Source organism: Pollachius pollachius, assembly GCF_949987615.1.
Source record: "Pollachius pollachius genome assembly, chromosome: 3".
NCBI classification, from domain to species: Eukaryota; Metazoa; Chordata; class Actinopteri; order Gadiformes; family Gadidae; genus Pollachius; species Pollachius pollachius.
In genome coordinates, this window is record NC_136936.1 from 41,888,978 (window position 1) to 41,912,674 (window position 23,697).

Genomic DNA, 23,697 nt, shown 5'->3' on the forward strand with positions numbered 1-23,697 from the left:
CCTCCCTCCCTCCCTCTCTTCTTCACCTCCTCCTTCTCCCTCCCTCTGTCTCTCTCCCACTCTCTCTCTCCCTCTCTTCTTCACCTCCTCCTTCTCCCTCCCTCTGTCTTTCTCCCTCTCTCTCTCTCCCTCTCTTCTTCACCTCCTCCTTCTCCCTCCCTCTGTCTCCCTCCATCTCTCTTGCTCTCCCTCAGCCCTGGAGCTGATAAGATGCGTTGTGAAAGCGTCTAAAAACACATCACACATACAGGGCCATCAAGGAGCGCCAGTGTTTTGACACACTCCTAACGGTTGAAAGAACCGTGGCCATTTTTGTTGACTAATATTACAAATTGTACCTTACTTTATTGTAATTCTACGAGGCACTGGTGTAAGCATTACACCAACACTTAATATATATTACCCCGTTGTTTGCATTCTTATGTTTTCTTTGGCATCTGTGGCACAATAATTTCCTTCGAGATTAATACAGTTAGATATTGTCTTATCTTATCATATCTAGACTAATTTTAAAACCCAGAGTCTATCAGAGCCAACGCTGGCTGCCCTCCCCCTAGTGCAGCCCAGCCCAGGGTAGGGGGGGGGGGGTTGTTCTTTACCTAGAGCATGCAGCCAAGGACTCCCATACTGAGCATTCAAACACAAAACCTGCATTTCTCTGGAAGAATGGCCTGAAGGTAGACTCCATTAGACCACATTCAAATCCATTGATTTGCTCACTCACTCGATATTCATCACATGAAAAACTCCTCATGAGGAATAATGGATATGTTTCCTCCCACTTTTCTGCTGATAATGGAACCAATTTTACTGTCATCTCTTTACACACACTGCATTGGCACAGTATTATATTATAATATTGTCGAAAATAATTGTACTTATATAAAGTTGTTCTTGTTTAGAACAACTTGATAATTCTTTAATGGCTAAATGTATACACTAAACGTGTTGCTGTTTGAATAGCTAAGTTCATCCAATAGGATGTTGTTTCTGTTCTCCAATACATATAGTTTATCGAATAAGAAGTTTTCTTGAATGGCTATGGTTGTGCAATAGGAAGTCGTTACTGTTGTTGAATGGCAAAGTTTATCGAATAAGGAGTTGTTGCTGTTTAAAAAAAAAAAATTATAGTTCAAGTTCCAGTTATCCAAGTTATATTTGTCAAAAACAAAAAGATACAGTAACAGCATAAAAGTAATATATATTTTTCTAATATAACAATATAACAGAACAGGTAAAATATAATTACAATTAAAATTCCATCTTAATTAAATCTCTGTTTTTATAAATGTGCACAGATGATGCTGTGTAAACAGTGTTGCATAGGAAAGGTAAGGGTCTGGGTCCTTCAGCTAAGTGTACCTGAGAAGAAGTTCTTGGCCCGGAGGTAACTGACGCTCAGACGGAGGATGGAGAGTTTGTCCAGGCTGGTGGTCACCTCCTCAGGGAACGGCAGCAGGCTGGCCAGCCTCTCCAGCTCCCCGTTCAGACGGTCTCGGTGCCGTTTGGAGGGGTTTGACTTGGATCCCTCATTTGAAACTTGCTTAACGCTGGAAAATAGAAGCACCATAAAACAGATGATGGTTAAGTATGATTAGTTGACTAGATGATGAGATATCGAATTCCTAGTACAGCTGGATGATAATTGCAGCTAAATAACATCTTCCAACTGATATATTTTTCTTGTGATGTAGCCATGAAGAGCAGTGACATTAAATATTATGTTTATGTTATAATGCTATGCAAAATCCTAGACAATATTTTGCCACATGCCCTATCTAAAATAAATGTACACTTGGGCAAAGAAATAAATTAATATGAAAAATATATATATGTCAGTTAGTTCAGTCGATCTATCTATCCCTCCAGTAAAAAAAAAAATCACATAAACAAATCACATTTTCTGTTAAATGACGTGTCATTTTGATTTAGTTCACACATCTAAAACAATAAAGCCTGGTATATATTTTATCTGGAAGAAAATATAGAAAAGTGATATAGCCTATTACCATGTGTCATACAAAACAACAATAGGTAACAATTAATAAAAATAAGGAGCCCATCAGCCAAGGTTTTTATAAATGAACACCTGCAGATGTATTAAACATTTTAAAAGGGGTAAAATAGCATTCGTTCAAACTGCTTTATAAGAAACCATTTTTTAGTCCGTGTAAGGCTTCATCGTGCCTAATTTAAATGAGAAATGAGCCGTGCACTTATTTCATATTGTGCTATATCCATTCACCCATGTGATAAAAAAAAAAGAAGATGTCCTCTCTCAGCGCGACTTGTTGACGCAATGGTCTTTGGCATTACTTTATAGGCTATAAACAAATACTAAAGGTCTGCCAGCCTATATTGGCCTACTAATATTTTTTACCTAAATGCATTGAATGAATAACATTGTTATTTATTCCTGTTTTGACAAGGCTATCCATTTGAGATGGATAGGTCTATAGGCTCTCGCTCAGAGGAGATTGCAGGTCTATTTAAACCACTATAGGCTGCTTCAGGGCCTATATGGCTATAGCTACTGATGTCTGATTTAATCAACATCTATTCAATGAAAAACATTTAATAAACCACCATTAAAACAGAATCATTAGCCTGTCAAACCTCAAATAAACAAATACTCGTAATATTGGGCCTGGAAACCTGTAACATAGGCCTATTGATTTAAATATCACAAACTATGTTGCAAATCAACATGCCAGTCATTTGCACGACAAAAACGAACACGAAATATAATTAAAATAAGAAGAGAACAGTGTTTGACTTTTGGGAATGATTAATTGGTGCTTAGCTCTAAAACAACTGTGGGGTGTGCTGTCACTCAGCCTGGCCCAGGACCTTCAGAGGGCCCATGTACTCAAGGTCCTCCATCGAATTGAATATTCGGGTGATAATAGAACGTAGGCCTATAAATATACAAAGGGGAAAGTAATCTAAAATAAAATATCAAATATTATCCTGAAGGTTATTAGACAAGCCTCCGTGGGCAGAACCATTTTAACGGCGACCGATATACTCTATATACAGTGTAACATATTATGAACACGCCTTTCCACACTTTTTTGCTCTACTTTCACACAACAGATTCAGCCCTGCTTCAGAGTAAGCAATGCAAGTGGACGTGCGTCTAATTAACTCTGTGTCAAAGAGGACAGAGGTGATACGATTCCAGCTTCATGTAAATCAATACAAATATAGGCCACATCCAGGATTGTTATTTTACTTCAATATGTTTTGATCTAATAATCCATTCATCCATCCAAATTAATACAGGCTATCTGCATTGACAATTCTGCATGTCAAGAGAGATGTCAAGGCATTTGGTGAGGGAGGATGGAGAGAGTAGGCCTACCTATTTTATTCTATCCGTTCAACATCGGGTTGACAGGCCTTTACCAAGGCGGTAGTTAATATTTAATTTAATTTTTTAGGTGTACTTACGCTCTTTGTACCGGTTTTCTCCTTTTTCGCCCGGCATACATGGTGATGGCTGTTGGTTATGTAAGCCCCCAAATGATCCTTGGAAAAAAATGATTTAAGCGACGCGTCTGCGACCCTGCGCTACATAAAGCCACCAAAGAATTGTTCTTACACTAATCCCGCAGATAAAGAACGTTAACAAACTGCAACGTTCAGCAATGCAAATAAAAATAAAATGCACATATAACTCAATGAATGACTGAGAACAATTTAACGTCGTCTAATTGAGTTTAAAAAATATAAACATGGAGGGACTTCAAAACGTCAGTGGTGCTGAGCATCTTATTAATGGCAGGCCGGGTCCTGGTCTATCAAAAAAGATCGAGTCTGTGCACAAGACGCCGGATATCCGCGGCTTCAGTGGAGCGCTGGACGTGAACCCCGGGAAGATCAAGCATTAGTTAGTGTCGCCATCGAAAAAAGGTTGCTCTACATTGCAATGACTTTGTGGCGTAGTTCAACGGTTCCCGCAAAACAAACCGCAGCCATCACCGGTCGTTAAAAAAAAACACCGAAAGAAAAAAGACGCGTTCACGTTCAGAAATATAATCACTTTTCTTATTTTGTATAGACTCAAGAAGGCTTTAACCAATTCAATTGAACGCGTCAGGTCCGGGCACCGGGCACGCGCATTCCTCTAGCGGGCACAACAGTGTCCGACACAGATTTGAACGGGGTCGCGCAGGCTCTTCAGACATGGGAGTCTGCGTTGGCATATGAGAAACTCTCCTGGAAACACAGGCCGACGCGTCATGCTTGCGCGCCCCCGCATGCGGTTTTTCGACCAATCGGCGTCTAGATAATAGACTAGGGGTTTATGTTGAGCCTAAGTGGCCTTGCTGTATGTGGGTCAGAGGTTAGACTTTTAAATAATGTAAGCATCTGAATTCACTTCTAACATCGCGGTGGCATTCAACAGAAGGGGACATAATAGTATTTTACCTGAGGTATATTGCCAATGTTCATTCTGCATTCTGTGTAGCCAATGAAGAGGCTTCATATTAGTGATGAGAGACTGACCTTCCCTTAATCTCGGATGTAATATTTCTCTAAATATTGATAATATTTATCTTTAGCTAATTTGACCAGATTAAAGCACATTACAAAGCATTTAATTGGCTGAAATGTATGACTGCCAAGTAACACCGTCATTCATGAATGCAGGTCAGTCATTTTTCATAACTTTTCAGTCATTCTCAACCTGCAGTGACCCAGTGACTACACAGGGCACCGAGTCGCTATGATCGGCTGTTTTTACAACAGATAAAAAGCAGTGGAAATGCATAGGCCTACAAGCAGTCCTGTGACTGGATGAGGCCCTGGGGGGGGGGGGGTTGCCGAGCTGTGAAGAGAGAACCAAGACACACTCTCTGTGTGCCCCTGAAACATACAGGACCAAAAGATATAGGCCAACATTCTGCAGGGGCATCCCACTTTGCTGCCTGTCTTGTATTGATTTGAGGCTGCTGTTGGTCATGTTGTCACAGCTCTTAGAGAGGCAAGCGGTGAGCCCCTATTCACCCACTACACACACATTAACACACACACACACACACACACACACACACACACAAACACACACAAATGCTTATAGACACACACACACACTGCTGAGTGTGGTGCTAACCTGGATGCGACATCTCCATAACTCAATATTATGGTGTATCTATTATTAACTGTATTGTCATCGACTGTACATTGGCTCACCAGCCTTAAAGTACAACACAGTTTTGCAGTCTGCATACATTTTAATGAGACCGCAAACCAAATGAATACGTAATGGCCTGAAAGAGGCTGTAGACATCCCTGTCTGGTGGAATACCTTAGATGTGTGCCACACCATATGTAGGTCATTGGAGTCTGACTGTCAATGCATCACTCTAAGAATAAGACGTGATTTTACGTCAACCTGAGTCTGAGCACTCCAAACCTGTTTGCATGGGCCCTTATGAAAATACCTTTGCACACACACAGGGCCAATAGCGAGGCCGCTGTATACATATATACACAGTGCACGCCAGTCCTCCACTAACAGGAAGGGCTGCTTGTACTTCCTCCTGGACGCCAGGTGGATGGACAGAGGGACTGGGCTGGGTCACAGAGGCATCTGTGTGTGTGTGTGTGTGTGTGTGTGTGTGTGTGTGTGTCGAGGGGATAGGAAGTGGATGTGGGGCTGGAGAGGGGTGTTGTCGTACTGTGTGTGTGGGTTTGTGTAGGGTGGAGTGTGGGGTGGTAAAAGAGGTTCTGTGTTTGTTTGGACACAGGGACTCCCGTGGGACTTCCACAATGTCACTGCTGCCAATGCATTTTTCATGCTCCCATCGCTGGCACCGGGAGAGGAGAGAAAAGCCACTCCATCTTCGTCGCCGGTCTCCATGGTAAAACACACACAACCAAAACACAATCACACACTCACACAATGCAAGCACACACAAACATAACAAGACACACACGTGCATGCCCTCACACACACCTACATTCCCAAGCAAGTGCATGCATGGACGCAAACACACATTCACACACGCAGACACACATGCACACACACACACACACACACACACACGTGACAGCAAGTGCATGTCCATCCCATGAACTGTCCTCTGCTTTCACACCTCAACTTTGACAGCTTGATGTGTTGATAGTGCTGCTTGACCTCTCACAATGTCATCGTCCTCTATTTCTATTAGATGTTTGCATTGCCTTAACGTGGAAAAAACTACAGCGGAACATAAAGTCAATCTCACAACAGTGGTCTATAATATAATGGTCGCACGCAAGCACTTCCCAGCCCCCCTGCCCCCACCTAAAAGAGAGGCTTACTTTGGAAATAATCAAGTAAAGAAAAAAGAAAAAGAGAGAAAAAGATCCATGTCTAGGACTTGTGGCTTTTGTAAGGGATAATTTAAACTCTGGCTTCCGTCCTAGTTTGGTTTGGAAAAAGCATTATATAAGCACATAATGTTATTTCATAAGAAAAGTAAAATAGTTAATAACTGGTAGCTTCAGAAAATGTGAACCATCACAAACTGAGTCACAAGACAGTTTAACCCTGACCTTGAAACTTTTTCAATAACAAAAGGTATTTTTCAATTGATAATACTAATAATACTAAGACACATTTTAAGTCTTTTAATAGTGATATCTTGCCAGCATGCTCTGTAAAATCTCTCAAAGACTTTGCGTGATGGACTTTGAAGAACGCAGAGTGTAACCCTTGAAATCAATGTCATACTCTGTAGATGAGCTCATGGCATTACACAGACAGTATACAATGAGAAAGGAAATGGTTGCAGGTTCAAACTTTGTTTTAAGTGTGCTGAGTCACTGAGGACTCATGTATCACAGTCTGATTCACGATGGCTGATTGTTGCTTCCTATGAATAAGTGATGTTCAATTGGCCATGATGGTTTTAAGATTTCACAACAATTTTTTTTACAGGGTCCCTTTTGTGTAATCATAATCGTCGTTCATTTCATAACCATTTATGTTTACATAGTTGTAAGTGGAAAAAGGGCTTAATAGATAATCAAATTTAACCTCGGCGCCCCCTAGTGATCCTAATGTTTATTGCATCTAGCAGCTGGATTACTTTAGGATTTACTGAGTCATCGACTATTGTTTTTAATTAACTATCAAACCTTTCATGGCAGTAAGGCTTGGTTTAGTATATATACCTGGAATTCTGTAATGGACAGTGTTCCGGTGCTTTAATTGGGTTATAGCCATGAAATTACCCTGTGATTCATTCATAACATTTAAACGAAACACAAGTGCACATGGTAGCATAATGCAAATCATTGCAAATATATTTAATATGAAAAAAGAATTAAACAATTGTCAAAAGGCTTGGTTATTTTCGGTATAGTATGTTACATAGTCTAATGTATAGTTGGCTAAATACAAGTGGTCTATATAATAAACTGTATAACTGTCGGGGGGGAGGGGGGGGGTTGGTGGTTCACAAAGGAAAGGTTACTGTAGATTTTTGCAGATACAGAAACAAAGAAAACAAATGCATAAAAACTCAGCATGAATAGCACAATAATCCCCCAGTTTTCCATGTTATAATGGCTATAGCACGGGGCACAGTCAGAACAATGCACAAACGTCACGTTCAAACAGAATATCAAATACATTTTGTAGTTTTCAAACAATTCGGCACACTGACCGTATGAACAAAACAAAACAATAACAGCTATGTAGGGGTTATGTTATGAGGGGTTTCAGCCCACTGGTTTGTCTTGCGCTGACTCCTTGCCATCAAGCACAATGAGCAAGTAGGTCAGAAGAAAAGAGGTCACATTGATCTGCTCTCCTGTTTCGAGAGGCACAAAATAGGGAGAGGGGGTTGGGGTATATCTCATTGGCAATCACATGCCAAAAATGTGGGCAATACAAGGCACTCATACAGATCGATTCATTTATCTACCGACGTACGCTGTTCGTTTTTAAAGCTTCCATTATTTATACGGTCAAAATAATGGACAGCGCTGTTGAGATGTCTTCGACTTGTCTTGTCACTTTCCATGCCAGTTTCACAGGCAAGAAAAGCATAAGCAAAAAGGTGTGGGGTTACATGGTCCTATAAGGCTCAGTGTGAGTATATAATACCAAATTAGTATTGAGAAGTATGAAGGCATTGTAGGTAAATAAATAACATGACTATAGTTGCCACTTGGGATACATGATTCCAATACTGACTTAGGGAGCAATACAAACTAAGACTAGTTAGTTTGAAGCTACATTATGTTTTTGCCTCTTTTATGGAAATCTAGGATGCTTCCGTCTACAAATGGGGGAAACATCAAGCTTTGATACTTGATTGATTGATTTTGGGGCGAATTAATATTTGGTCTCACATTTTAGTGTTTGAGAAAATTGTAATATACTGATCGCCTTTATCTGGCTAGAGATAGCACGTACAAACAGTTATCAGTGCATCCCAAATTAACTTTTCTGAAACATTTCATCTACAGCACATAAACCGGAATTACATTTCCTTTTTTTTTTATAAAAACATGTATCACACAAAAAAAGCATTTTGTGCATGTCGGTGGATACAATTAATCAAGCCAAAACCGGACTAAATATGAAACAAAGTATAGTTGTTAATTGTATTTTTCCAGACACACACTTTGTTTCTTATGCTGCTTCTTATTGTATATAGATCAAGTGCAAGGTTACTCATTGACACAAACACAACAGACAATTAGGATGTTCAGGACACTGACAATAAAAATACACAAATAAAGATTCCACAAATTAGACTTTTAACAAAGATATAAATCCTGTGTAAGTGTTTCATTCCAAAATGCTATATATACAGTGGGGCAAGGAGAAAAAACCCAAAAACAAAGGCACTATCTTTTTTTTGTGTAAGGGGTGACACTCATTTGTAGCTAGGTGGGATCTTTATATCAACATGTTTTGTGATGCTAACAACAAGTGTTCAATTCAATGAAAGCCACCATTTGGTATTAGCAGATGTGGCACTTTGTACATTTTAGAGAGGCCATTTTGGAATGAAATTCTTATTGTTTTCTTGAGAAAAAGGGAGATAAATTTCTCGTCCTCTTTAAATGCATTTCATGCATTTAAAACGTGAGGGGTGATATTATCCATGGGTGACTTTAGTCCTTTAGGATTAGAGAAAAATAGACGACTTTCCGGATTGCCTTTAAAACTGAAGTCCTTTGGTAAAGAGGAGGAACTTAGCCAATGTCCGTAGCTGGCTCAAGTTCCTTCCTTAATAAATGCACTTGTGGCTTCATACTTCATTATTACTCAAGGCACACTGGCTACTGCTCTTTTTTTTATACAGTACATAATATTAATTATATGGATAACATTTTTTTGATGATCACATCTGAAGCGGCGTGGCCCAGCACTGATAAGGGCTTTGTTAAGTAAACGTCGTCCATGCCCTCGGTCGCCGTCGCTCGCCCTCGCTGTGGTTTAAGGAGACGATGCGTTTCAAACTCAGAAGTTGCAACAATTGAGTTGTGACTGATCGGAAAAGTAAATATTTCCATCGACAAGGGGAGGTATGGCGAGCAGATCGTTGTCTTCAGTAGGGAGGCTCAGCATCTATTTTGGGAGAGCAAAGTGAGTGTTTAGTAAGAGAGGGGCAAAATATGGAGTAAAGTTGCTATCCTCTTCGTCTTTGCTCATAGTATACTTATTTGCAGACCATCATCCTTTTCATTTCATTTATAGCATTATCTAGGAAGAATGTTTTCTAATAAAGAAATCTTAAACTAGATTCTGTCAATTTTTTAAGGAAAAACGATGTTCAAGGTCAGGAAACCCAAGCTCACGTCTGAAAAACAGCTTCTCTACGCATTTTTTTTACACTGAATCCTCGAGTCTGTACTGTGAAGCCAAAATTTCCCCACAGTTTGCACAATCTCAAATCTAGGCCTCAACTAGAGCGTACAAAGCAGGAGGCGTGCGGCGGCAGGCTCACCTGTGTGTGTTCGTTGCCGTCCAGGTAATGCGGCATGGCTGCCATATCGTCCGGCGCGCCCGAGGAAATGTTAGCCGGCAAATAGCCGGCGTTCTCTTGGCCCATGGCGGCGGTGCCCAACGAGGGCACACCTTGAACCTGGCCCCATTGGACGTAGCCCTTCGGAGGGTTCTGGTGCAGAGCCGGGGCCTCGTTGGCCCTCTGGCACAGCGGCATGGCGGGGACGAGCCCCGTGCCGTTGGCGCTGGCCAGGTTGCCGTTGGTGTGGGGGTGAGGATGGCCGAGGGTGTGTGTGGCGGGAGGCGGGTGTAAGGGCTTGTCCAGCATGCAGCTGCTGGGATTGGTCCGCAGAGGGCCGGCCAGGCCTCGGTGCGGGGGAGGCTGGTTCATTCCGTTATAGTTTTGTGCCCAGAGGCCAGCGAGTTGCTGGCTCTCAAAGGCTTGGCTGTGGCTGCCAGCGGGCAGTGTGTGTGAATTCTGTGCCATGCTGGCATGGGCTAGAGTCTGATGCTGGGGCTGGAGGTCCTGCTGCCATTGCGGTGCTCTGTGGTTGCTGTGTGTCTGAAATGGGACTGCACCCTGCACCATGCAGCTGCCAGTAAAGAGAGCGCTGTTTTCGCTGGGATTGGCCGCCATGGAAAAGTCATTTTGATGGAGGGCGGACGGCGCCGGGGCCACCACTTTGGGTGCCACGTGGATCGCCGGTTGCTGAATGGAACCCTGGAGAAATTGTCCGTTGGCCCCCATGGGGGCTGCTGGTCCTCCAGTGAGGGGGCATGGCTGGAGGGACTGGGGCGACAGCGTCTTGGTGGACAGCGTGTGGTTGGTCAGCGTGTGGTTGGAGAGCATCTGATTGGAGAGCATCTGGTTGGAGAGCATCTGGTTGGACAGCGTCTGGTTGGAGAGCATCTGGTTTGCCAGCGTCTGGTTGGACAGCGTCTGGTTGGACAGCGTCTGGTTGGACAGCGTCTGGTTGGACAGCGTCTGGTTGGACAGCGTCTGGTTGGGCATCGCGTTGCCGGCCAGGCCTTGATAGTGGCTGATCGGCGCCTGTCCACAAGGATCAAAGGACCGCAGGTCGTTGCTGGCCAACGGCAACTTTGGAAGGTTGAGGCCCGGGAGGTTGACGGAAGGGTTGAAAAAGTCTTTGAGCAGCTGAGGGGTGGCGGAAAGCCGGGAGATGGCCTCAGGGATGGCGGGTCCATAATGGGAGAGTTTCTGAGTGCTGTTAAACAACGTCGGGGTTTGTTGGGGGAAGGCTTGGGCCGCTACGCTTGCCGGCTGGTTGTGCATGGGCTGCGACGCCACCGCAGGGCTGAGGCCCTTGGTGTGGGGGAGAGCGTTTGCGTCAACGCTAGGCGATTGGAACATCATCATGTCACAAGTGTCCCCGGAGCCAGAGAAGTGCGCCATCTGACCCAAGTGGTTGGATTGATTATTGTTGACGGACGAAAAGAAGCTAGACTGGCTCGTATTTAAATTAGCCTCTGCGATTTCCTTAAACAAAACGTTGTCCACGTAGGAGAAAATGTCGTTGCTGAGCAGGCTCTCCAGCTCATACTTGGTCTGGTTGGCGTTGTCACCGTTCTCCTCCTGACTGAGCTTCTTGAGCGTGTTCTCCCACTCCATCAGCTCGCTGGATTCCACGTCCAGCCCCTCCAGGGCCGACACCAGTTCCCCGCTCTCCACAAAGTCCTCCAGGGCGTTGATCATGGCCGTCACCGAAGTGTCGCCCTCCTCCTTGATCATCACGTTCCCGCCGTCGTCCCCCCGCCGCAGGGCCTGCCAGGGGTCGCTGGGCACGTTGACCAGCGCCCGGCTCTCCAGGAACACCTGGTCCACCGGGAGCTGGGCCTCCGAGTCCTGCACGTAGACATTCTTGTCCTGGTTGAGGAAGCAGCCCAGTAAGCCGCCCACCTCCTCCTGCTGGCTGCTGGTGAAGGTTTGATTGGTCTGGATCTGCGTGACGTCAAGGCTGGGGCCCAACTCGTAGAGCATGGCCTCCCCCGTGGTGAAGCTGAAGGGCAGCTGGAGCCGCCGCTGCCTGAGGTGCTCCTCTCCCTCGGCATTGCTGGAGAATGAGGCAAAGGGAAGTGACAATGAGCAACACTGTTTGTGAGCAGCCTCCGTGTTGTGACAGGTTTGGAGGCATTTCTTGTCATTTCAAGTTCTGAAAAACTCTAAGACCTCCCTAAAAATTGGATCGTACGTGTCATTTTATAGGGGGAATTTTTTTAGTGTAAAATAAACATTTGTTCCGGTCCCACCACATACTGAGGTGTTAATCCTTTAGTTAATGCACCTTAGCCATGTTTATTTGTGCTAACACGAACCCTAACCCTATCTAATGCATTCTGTAAAGTTATTTTGCATGAGGGCTGCAGAGCTGGTGAATTGGTTAATCAAGGGATCACAACAATTACACTAAAGCTCTCTGGCGTGCAATGATGAAGTCCGGTCTTCCTCCTTTGTACACCAGCTTGGCGTTGGCCTGCACCCACACCCAGCCACTCGATTTGGAAAGCAGCCGGAAAACAGACAGCCCACTCTCGCCTGTCTTTATCACTGTAACATAGATAGAGAACCAATGAATGAAGTTGCAAGTTTGTGACTATGTCCGGTTCTTTGTATATCCAAGTCATTGTTACACATGTGCTCTAAGGTTAACTGCAAAAAAATCTAATATGTTTTTTTTAAACCTTAAAGATAGCAGTAGTTATATACTATTAGCATTTGCTAATAGTGTATGCCAATCATGCTAGTTAAAGTGCAATGCTGAAACACAGTAAGACAGTACTAATACATTTCCGTTATCAGAAACACACACATTAGCATTTCATCTAAACGTATGGGTATTTCAAGTTTTTGAGGTGTGCTGTGCCAACATACTGCGTATGTGGTTGTCCGCGCAGTACATCATGTCAGCTGCATGGATGAACTGGTACCCCGAGCCTCGCACACACAACTCGAGCTCTGAGTAGCCGAGAACCACCTTCCCCCTGCAATGAAGAGGGAGCGACATGAGTTAGCGTTAGCATTGGCATTAAATAAACTTCAGTGAACCAACAGTTCAAGGAGTCGGTGACTGAGTGAAACAAATTCACTTAAACAAAGCAGAGATTATACATAACTTTTGGTGTGTGAAACAAAACATATTTTTAGGCATTGGACATCATCACTCATAGCTGGCTCAAATTGGCCACTTTAACAGAAAAACAGGCTTTTTACATTAACCCCTTCCATTTAACTAATCAGATGGTCACACACATTTACCATTAAAGTTTTTTAAGTTCTTAAAATAAGTGTAACATATGTCTTTGGAAATGAAGAAAAAGCTGAGTCCATCTTCAATATTATTTAGGAATAAATTAAATGCAATGAATAAATAGTGAAGCACCATCATTCCTTTATTCTAATACTTAATTCAATACAAATATTTAATGACTTTTGATTGTTAAATAAACGTCTAAGCCTCTAGCCAATATTTAACACCCATGAGCAACCTCAATCCTATTTTTAAACCTGGGACATTACCAGGGACAGCTTTGACCAGGCACAGGCCCCAAGAAAATGGGACTGTCACAGGAAAACAAGACTTCTGGTCACCCAAAGCTAATTTCAACCCAGTGCTATGATAAAAAGTAAAGCACATCTCAGTGCTGTACTCTCTGTACAGTATTTTAGGTCTGAGAAGGAACTTCTTCAACACAACTCTCTTTGTCTCTGTGTTTAATTATCGTCAAGGCTCACTTTAGTGACACACATGACAAACCCCACAACGGTTCTTTTGTTGCGCAACGGAAAACACAATTTCATGGTCATTTAGGTCAGATGTCGAATGGGAGCATTCAAGACGTAATCGGGGGTAATAGGATTGCTCTGCACCGACTAGACTGTGGGAGATGCTGTCTGTGCACTTAAGTAAACTTCATTCACATCATTGGAACAAAGTTAATCTCAAAACATTTTGTCAGCCAATTGGTAGATGAACTCAATGAAACATGGTCATTTTTTTTTTCTTCCCAGGTCAGGGTAACAAGGTAAAAATATCTTCAAATTAGACTTTGACGCACGCATCTTAAGCCAGGAACAGGAAACTGAGGTATAGACATTGCGGCATGTGAGTCAAATCTTTTTCAGTGAGTCTTCCAACAAAATGAGTCAGGGCCTTGTTATGTTCAGCTGCAGCTTTATGGGAAAACCCGCACCGTTTCACACTATGCAAAAAGGTTAAAACCTTCTGACTGTTTTATCTGGAGCAAGAAAAAACAATTTTTGAATTTGGTGTCTTGGCTAAGATAACTACACAAACATGCATAGCATTGTCAAACAAAGCAAAAAAATAAGTGTGACTTTGATTGATAAATAAACAATGTTAATAAAGTTGTAAAATACCAAAGAGACCATTGTGTCTGAGAATTTATGTTTAAGTAACCCCACACATTAATCAAGTCCCCTGAAAACCAGCACAAAAAAGAGAATTTTATAGTGACTGCATCTAGGATTTAACATTATTTGCATTCAATTAATTGCCAATGTATGCCTATAGAAAGAGGCTGTAAATCAACCTCGAACATGAGATCTTCCCTAGCTCTCTCCATAGAATAGCCTGTGGGATGATTTGTATTTGATTTAAACTGGGCTACATTGCCGGAAAAAGGGAAGGAAGCGTCGTCTAAGCGATCCCAAGTGTGCTAGTATATACAGAAGAGCTAGCTTCAGCCAGTAACTTTAAATGTGCAGTTAGCTGCAGAGAATTGGACCCGTCAATAAGCACTTCACCGGCTATGATTAAATCACCTTTGTAGGTAGTGTAGGTCACTTACGGCCAAAGGGGTCAGTCATGAAAGGGGTTACTGAATCTTACACAGAACACCTTTAAATAATATTGTTGTTAGCCATTCATTTTGACCAATCAGCCACACCAATTGCCTCAGCTGTATCTGCTGCTGTGTCTGTGAATAGTTGGTGGTGTTTGTAGTGAGTATAGTCCACAGCACACAGTTGAATACAACTATAGTGTCACCTGTTGTCGATGCCCATCGGAGTGAAGTCCAGCTGGTGCTTGGTCTGGAAGATGAGTGTTTTGGTCCTGATCTCCAGGATGGATGGTGTCTGGACGGGGACGGCGATGCTGAACAGGGCTAGCTGAGACTGGACCCGCGAGCCGTCCTCGCCCATCATGCTCTGGCCGTGGAGGTACTTCAGTCGCCCTTGGAATTTCAAAGCCTGAAGAGGAGGAGGAGGAGCGTGCATATCAGTCAAAGGCGGCTCTTCCTCCTCGGATCTGGTCTCGACACTTTCTCTATTGTTAGGCTGCACATGACGAGACACTGGGATACAAGACGGGAATATAAAGTACAGCATCCATGCATTCCAATTTTGAACAAAAGAAAATAACATTTTGCAAACAAAAATACCTACGGGGTGATATAATGTCAATGCATATATTGCATATACAGACACACTGTGTGTAATAACCTGGTAGTAAAATTCCCACTGGCGCCATCGTGCAGCCTCACCACAGGCACCATGCAAATTAGCCTCTTGCACCTACCAGGAAGCCAGAGGAGTTGTCCAGGAGACAGCGGAAACGGCAGACGAAGCTCCGCTCCAGGAAGGAGGAGTTCTCCGGGGGGAGTCTCTCGGGGTCATACTTCACCTGGTCGCTGCTGCACTGCAAGGCCGGCGCTAACAGACAGGGGCATGGGGAGGGGAGCACAATAACAAGTATGATTCACGATTTGCAATGAACTCTGGTGACATGTTCACCGCTGTTAATTCACCTGCCATCTGTGTTGTGTTTTTTTTGATGATTAGATGCTTTTATTTTTATTTGTAAGACCAAAAACGATACGGTATGCTACATAAAAAGCAAAGCAAAAGCAAATAAAAATAATCCTAATAAAAATAAAGACGGAACATAAAACAAATTTAAATGAAACTACACCGCAGCCATCAACTCTGCTCTCTGCTCATTTATTCTCCTCTAATCAAAAAATAAATCCTTTCTATGGACCTATGGCATAATCAACAGAGTGTTTTTTGTTTTTGTTTTGGTGGAAAATAGGGGTGGATAATTGTAGACACAAGGGAGTTATGGTGAAGAGGTGAGGTGAAGCCGACAGGAAATCAAGCAATACAAGGGGTTTCATTATTACATTATTCCACAATAGCTTTCAACAAAAGCGACGGCTAGGCCGTAGTCAGTTTAAATACAAAGGTTTTTTGCAGAGAAAGAAGAAGCGACTCTGAGAACGGAAATGTGTGTGGTGGTGGGGGGAGGATGGAAAAGGTCCAGAGTTCAACATACCGTCTCCACCTTGTTCGGCTGCATAGAGTTTGGGGTTGAGAGCGAAGTGAAGCTGCTCTCTGAACATGCCCCGGTCATCTGTGTGGATGAGCTCGTACACACTCTGGTGGACCACGTCCGACTGCAAGAGTGACCGGGAGGACGACACAGCACATTGTCATGGCTGGGAAATATCTCGCATTTGTCATATTTGTCATTTTTAAACTCATCCATCATTAATTATACAAATATAACCCCTTTGTTGTATATAATATATCATATATATTTATATATACATTGTTCATACTACATTCAGAACAAGCAAGGGGTACTCTTCATGACAAACGGAGAGTAATTTGTGCATTTATTTTCTGCGCGAACCATCTCATTGTCAAAGGTCATCTTCTTGCAACTACAGATTGAAGCCATTCACTCAAAATCTCTTCTCCTCTCCCAACGTATTTGATACCAACAAGCTCATGCATATCACATTTGTACTCTATACTTTAAGTTCTACCCAGCTCCCTTCCTTCCCCACCCTTTGTGTAGGTTTTCAAGTACAAAGTCAAACACATACAGAAGCCTGGAAGGCCGCAGCCCATTTCAAGAGATAGAGGTTCTATGAGGTTTGTGGTTTGGCAGAGAATCTGCATTTTTTAACCATGAGAAAAGCATTGCGTCGTCACATACACATATTTCCTTCTCCAGGGGAAACACAATGCTCTCCTTGTGCCCATTTAAATGGGAAGGTTTGCTCGCGGGAGTTAAAATTTTTCATTGAAGCCTAATAGCACTTGAAATGTTTACACTACAAAATTATAGCTTTGTGTTACAAATGACTAACTTGACAAAACTTGTTCCGATTTTATAGGGACACTAGGGATGGGGCTTGGCCACGTCGGTCTGGTCGAGCGGTGATTATAGTGGCGGCGGATGGTCCATCTGGTGTGGGTTAGACAACATGAGCAGCAGCTTCTTCCTTTGAGATTGTCACAGACCACTAACAATGAACCATCATGGTCAGCTGTCAGCAAAGAGCAGAGTGAAGCCCGACACATGACTCACGCAGAGCCTTCCTCTTGAGATGAGAAGAACCAGGGGGCTATCGCTCCTGTCAGCCATTTTGATAGCTCTCACTACACAACACAGTTTTTCGTAACTTTTATTTTGTAACATTTTTGCAATTTATTCTTATTCAAATAGACTTTTACCGCTCTGCATTGCAAAGGTTGCTGGGAGAGACGTTTATACTCAGAAAGGGTGCAAGGAACCATCAAATTGTATTTTCTGGTTCATTTAGTGCTTGCTTTCAAAAGTGGAAATGTCTATCACGTAGGTCACTGTGCACAGTGTACATTACCGCAACAGAGAGAGAGGGGCTAACCCCAAGATTGCGTAACAACGTTATTGTGGGCTTTGTGTGGCAGTGCAGATGCAGGAGAGATAATGAAAGAAGACAGAGATAATTACAAACACATGGGCCGTAGTACAATATGCTGTGTATTCATAATGGACTACCCCTACGAACAAACACATGTTGGATCCTGCCCTGTCTTTGGAATAAAAATACATTTGTGATTGAGCTGTGCCGCCTGTAATAATTACCACAAAGAGATTAAAGTGAGATTGTAGATTGGCTACAAGGCATTTCCCTCAACGCCTGCCTATTTTGAATAGATAACAGGTGATAGCATTGCAGAATCCCTGCTTTGTGAGGAACGAAACATCTGGACTCTACTTTTACTCTTTCAATAATATTTGGGCCCAATTTTCACCTTTTTTTGTACCTGAATTTGTACTAATCGTACCTATACAGACCGAGAAAAGTAAAAACTACTTTAATCTATCTAACTTCCAAAACTCAACTGCCCTTACAACTTGGAAGAGTGTTACTTTTCCCTCTTTGCTATCATCCCATGGTGAGCATTGCACTACGCTTTAGAGACCCATGCATGGTCAGTGAGCCCAGCCCGACGTCATGGCACATGGCCTGCCCTTCTCACCTGATGGAAGCCCAGGTAGTCTTGGATCGTGGATGAGGAGTAGAAGACCAATCCCTCAGCAGTGACCACGATCACAAAGCCGTTCAGCGCCTGAATGTGGAAACAGACAGAAACCGGTCGATCAGATGAGCACACATATGAGTAGACTTTAGGCTTGTATGCACATGCATGTGCACACACACACACACACACACACACACACACACACAAAGCTATGCACACGTGTACAAACGCACACACACACACACACACACACAAACACGAGCAGCTATGCACACATGAACACACAAACACACATGCACACAAACACCCTGCATCAACAACCACAACAACATCAATATCCATCGGTCGAATGCCATTCTGGAGCTTATTTCTTAATCCAGATTGCCATTGAGCAACGCCTGGTGGAAGACGTTGTGTTTGCACGGTGTTGACTCTGGCGCGCTACACTCTTGTTTATCCTCCAGCAGGGCTTTCATTAATGGCAGCTTCTCATGGGCCTTTTGTCAAGGACAGCTGACGACTCCACTGGGCTTGTCAGTGTGAGAGGAAAGCCAAACATGGCACTCATCGGCAAACGTAAAAAAAAATAAAAGCAAAAAAATATGCACCTGACACATGAGTGTGAGTCAACAACGCTCCGTCCTCTGAACAGAGTTTTTTGTCAAAACTCACGGATCAAGGCGGGCCGCTTGGCAAGTTGCACCAAAGCAGTATGTTACACCTGTCATAACTTCCTGGTGAGGGAAGTTGTATGGATCAAGCCCTGACTGCCCGGCGGATTAGCGCGCGAATAAACAACAAGGGCCCCACTAGTTTTATAGCACATCTACCAGCTAGAAGCTAGCGAGCTAGATTAGTATACAGGTTTTTCTTTCTTTTGTTTTAATTAAACATATGTATATAGTGTTTACTTTAATATAAGTAGCCTATATGTAGACTAAACTAGACATAGCTTTGATCTATATTTGGTTTGAGAAAAAATATGCAAACAAAAAAAGAGAAAAATAAATATTATTTAGAATGGAATTTCATGCACAGATATCAGAGTCCATTGGAGTATCGCAGCAGCCGCCATTAGTAGCGGCGAGATGGACCTCGGGTTCCTGTCACACAGGCTAATGTAAAGTTTAGTTTGGAGGTGATTGCTTAGATTACGATGGGAAAAACCAGTTGTAACAGTTGTGCAACTTTTAAGTCCTGTTTCCTTTTTTGTTTTTTTTCACGACAATTGTGTTTCCCAACCTGGCAATCTATAGAGGAAGTAAAGTTACACCCAAAGCCAAAACCAAGCTGAACTGGTTTTTGCAATGGCCCTCCTCAGGACACCGTGTGTATTTGTACACGTGACATGGCCGCATGATTGGTCCAATGTGCCACATTTGCCTCAACTGTAAGGAAGCGGAAAAGGGCCAAGTATGCTACCCGCAGTTGAATAATATCAATTTGAGTTGGAACTTGCTTCAGACCAGGATGAATACATGGCGATTTCAAGTATTTTCTCACCTTTTCTGTATAATTGTCTGTATGCAGCCGAGTATGAGTGTTGAGTCAGCCAATAGCAGCTACCCAGCACCTGCTTAGTAATGTATGTGTATAATATTGTATTTTCTCATTATAAGAAGCATGATCAAATCGAGAATAAAAACCCACCCCTCATCTCTCAGGTGTTACAGGTGTGTCAGTGTTTATATGTGTGTGTGTGTGTGTGTGTGTGTGTGTGTGTGTGTGTGTGTGTGTGTGTGTGTGGAGGGGTTACCTGGAGCAGGAGGTCGCCCTCAGATAGGGCGGCGACGTCCAGGCCATTCCGGCCCTGTCCATTCTGGGCATTGTGCTTCTTCATGGTGGCTGGAGGATTAAAAAAAGGAAGGAGAGAGTGGGGTGGGGGTGAGGGAGGGGGAGATAGAGGGAGGAAAAACTTTAGTACACTTTCATAAACCCTATCTTTGTTGGGGGGGGGGGTTTACACAGGATTTCATTTTTATATTTGTTCCTTTTGTTGGACATGTGCCTTTGCCCGTTTGCCTTTAGGTAACCGCCTCTCTACAAAAGGTGTATTGTTTTTGTGGCGATGGAATATGCATGTGTAGGTGTGTGTGTACGCGCGTGTGTGTTTGTGTGTGTGTGAAGAGGGGTGGTGTGATGAAGGCTGTGAGCTAGGTGGGACTATCTAAACACCCACTGTCCCCGCCACATGCACCCAATTTCTTTTCGTTACTGTCTTTGATTTTTTTTCTTTTGTCACGCTTCCCACTGAATACGTCCAATCACGCTGTCCCGTCACCCAACCCTGACGGGCTGTTTATCTCCCTGGACTCGCACTCCTCCCCCCCGCCTCCCCCACCCACACCTGCTTCATGTAAACACTCAATCGTCGTCACCCTCTCATTTCCTGGCCTTCACTTTCATGATGTCACGCCTCCCACGTCAAGCCATTCAGTTTTGCCGTCTACAGAGAACACAGCCACGCACACGCACACGTGACGTCAACGCGAGCACAAGACCAAGGACTCCACAGACACACACAAACAGCAGACACCAGTTGATGCATGTTGTACTCCCTCTTCATCACCCCTCTGCTCCCTTGTGCTATACACACACAGACACAAACACACACACACACACACACACACACACACACACACATACACACACACACACACACGTACGCACACACTCAGGCATGTGATTTGAGTAATGTATATTGCTTCACTCCCTTCTACATAAAAAAGAAAACTGCATATACTGTACATATATATATATATATATGGGCATTTCTTTATCCTGTAAACGGTTTGTCCAATGATCTGGCTGATGGTTGAAGAGCTTTTTCAAAGCCAGTAGCATGGGAACAGAGGATTCAGGAAACCGTTCTTCTGACCGACATTTTGTTTTAATACTTTTTTTTTTTTTTAGAAACTGTGAGGTACTGGAGTCAACAACAGAAAAAAGGGAAATTCCCGTTCCCCAAAGCGTGAGCGCTAGTAGCATAACCACCACCCCATCCAATTCAATCCTAGGATTGTTTCATAACAACGTATTCTAAACAATATCTTCTGTATTCATGCTTTTTATTCTACTTAGGCTCTATTCCACAATCTTTCAACAATAAAACGCTATAATAAAAATAAAGCGCTATTATTGCAATAAAAACCTCTAAAAAATGTAGTAACCTCCATGTTGGAGTAATTGCTTCCCTAAAGTGTCTGCTTGTGTGTTCATGTGTGTGTGTGTGTGTGTGTGTGTGTGTGTGTCACTTTTGTGTACGTGTTCGTATGTGTGCGTGTGCGCACGTGTGTGTGTGTGTGTGTGTGTGTGTGTGCTTGCGTGTGTGTGCATGTGCATATGGCAGTGTTGAGTCCCCTGGTATATGTCTAATAACCTAAAATGGTCATATCTGGTTTTCACAAGACATCGGCCTAACAAGACAACTTTAGAGGATGTGTGAAGTTCAGGCACTGTACAAAAAATATGATTGAGATCACAACCGTGTTTCCACCTCGGTCCAACGGATTAAGACGCTCGGCTAATTGACTGTGTGTCTGCCACAACGCAACACAGAGCTCGGAAAACACCAGCCCCCAGTGAGAAGGCTGAGTGCGACACACAGGCACTGCGTGGATTCTGTTAGGTGATTAGCGCTACCAGAGGACCCTTCCCAACTGTAACCGGCTCCTTCATACGAGTCCAATACTAGAAGCTGCAATGTCGGCGACTGGTAGTAGCCTACATCAAGGACTGTGGGGCTTTTGTATATCTCTTGTAACACAAACGCACACACACACACACAGACACACACACACACACACACATACAGACACACACACACAAACACATACACACACACACACACAGAACACCTTTACCTGAGTGGTATCCTAGCCAAGTAACAAGAGAACAAAGGTCTGTTTAGACAGCCAGTTCCAGTAAAAGAGGGATTACAAAAGACACGGTTTTGGGAAGGCTGTCAAGGTCGGAAAGCTCATAAAAAAACAGCATTTTCTATTCGTCAGGGCTATGGCCAGTAAGGGCAAACCGAGCTTTGGCAGGATGTGAAAGAGAGCGGGGGAGGGGCGGAGGGAGGGAGGGAGAGAGAGAGAGAGAGAGAGAGAGAGAGAGAGAGAGAGAGGCAGAGATAAAGAGGCAGAGAGAGAGAGGGGGGGAAAAATAGAGACAGAGAAAGACAGGGAGAGAGAGACAGCCAGATATAGAAAGCCAGAGAGAGAGAGGGAAAAAGTGTAAAAGACAGAGAGAAAGAGAAAAGAGGGAGAGAGAGGGTGAGAGACTGAGAGAGATGGAGAGAAAGAGATGAGCGAAAGACAAAAAGAGACAAATACATGCGCGAGAGAGAGCGGGAGACAGAGAGACTGAAAGACAAATGCGCCAGAGAGGGAAAAAGAGAGAGACATAGAGAAAGAAAAAAGGAGAGAGAGTGAGAGACTGAGAAGGAGACAGAGAGATGGAGAGAGAGCGCAAAAGACAAAAAGCGCGAGAGAGAGAGAGAATAAAAGAAAGAAAGAGAAAAAGGGAGAGAAACAGAGAGATAGAGAAAGAAAGAGAGAGACAGAGCGAATGAAAGACAGCAAGGGAGAGAGGGAGAGAAAGAGAATTTAGAAGTTGATATCATTGCCAAGTACAATAGCTGGCACTGGGCTCCACTGTTTGTTTTGGCTTTACCAAGACCCTGCCACGTTTCACAGACACGAACAGAGCGCCCCTATCAGCACAGTCAAATATTTAGCAGTTGGTTGACCGCTAGAATGGCCTTCATCTGTTGCACATCGTCCCCTGGCCACACGGCCACACGATGTTTGTAGTCATTGGGGGGGAATTGTCTTTCATTTGTGGAGAAAGATCTGTACCAATACTGGTACTGGATAACATGGTCCTGATATGAGGCAAAGCAAAAAGGTTAAATAAGGACAGACTGACGCACACCGCTAATACGAGCGCATTGGTTCACCATGCAGGACGGTGACATTTTGATTTAAGAACAGAACATCGCCAAGCTGCTGTTTTTGTGCTTGATCTTGGTTGGTATCTGTGTTGAATATTTTGATCGTTTTGGACCATCATACCACCAACAGATCTGAATGTACTCTTTAAGACAGGATCAGGATGAGATAAGATAATTATTATTATTTGCCCACTAGGTGGCTCTGTGTTGATAATGGAGTACACACTTGAAGACACCCAGATGCCAGCGATAGTTACCATAGCTAGTTATATGAAATGCGGGAACCCATGTGCCCGCATGTGCACACTCACACACACACACACACACACACTCAACTCAACACACTGATGCACACAGTCATTCTCAGATGAGGACAGAAGACGCACACACACACACACACACACACACACACACACACACACACACGGCCACCTTAGCCCACCCATCTCTCCACAAGTTCAAAGAGAGTAAGTCCGCCCGATGAAT

At 43.5% G+C, this 23,697-nt stretch overlaps 2 protein-coding genes across 2 annotated transcripts in view; both read right to left on the minus strand.

Annotated features, from left to right (window-relative positions):
• The window catches only part of ahr1b (aryl hydrocarbon receptor 1b), a 29,621-nt gene extending 26,062 nt beyond the window's left edge, over window positions 1-3,559 (minus strand). The window contains exons 1-2 of the mRNA XM_079733826.1: window positions 3,454-3,559; window positions 1,363-1,550 (exon numbers count right to left, since the gene is read on the minus strand). Coding sequence (XP_079589952.1) covers window positions 1,363-1,550; window positions 3,454-3,494 — 229 coding nt within the window. The 5' untranslated portion in view covers window positions 3,495-3,559. The remainder of the gene's footprint in view (window positions 1-1,362; window positions 1,551-3,453) is intronic.
• A 3,714-nt stretch (window positions 3,560-7,273) lies between these two features.
• ahr2 (aryl hydrocarbon receptor 2) overlaps window positions 7,274-23,697 on the minus strand; it is a 40,254-nt gene continuing 23,830 nt past the window's right edge. Inside the window, exons 3-11 of the mRNA XM_079733628.1 lie at window positions 20,014-20,102; window positions 18,255-18,344; window positions 16,273-16,393; window positions 15,517-15,650; window positions 14,986-15,188; window positions 12,849-12,958; window positions 12,383-12,524; window positions 9,960-12,030; window positions 7,274-9,580 (exon numbers count right to left, since the gene is read on the minus strand). Coding sequence (XP_079589754.1) covers window positions 9,473-9,580; window positions 9,960-12,030; window positions 12,383-12,524; window positions 12,849-12,958; window positions 14,986-15,188; window positions 15,517-15,650; window positions 16,273-16,393; window positions 18,255-18,344; window positions 20,014-20,102 — 3,068 coding nt within the window. The 3' untranslated portion in view covers window positions 7,274-9,472. The remainder of the gene's footprint in view (window positions 9,581-9,959; window positions 12,031-12,382; window positions 12,525-12,848; window positions 12,959-14,985; window positions 15,189-15,516; window positions 15,651-16,272; window positions 16,394-18,254; window positions 18,345-20,013; window positions 20,103-23,697) is intronic.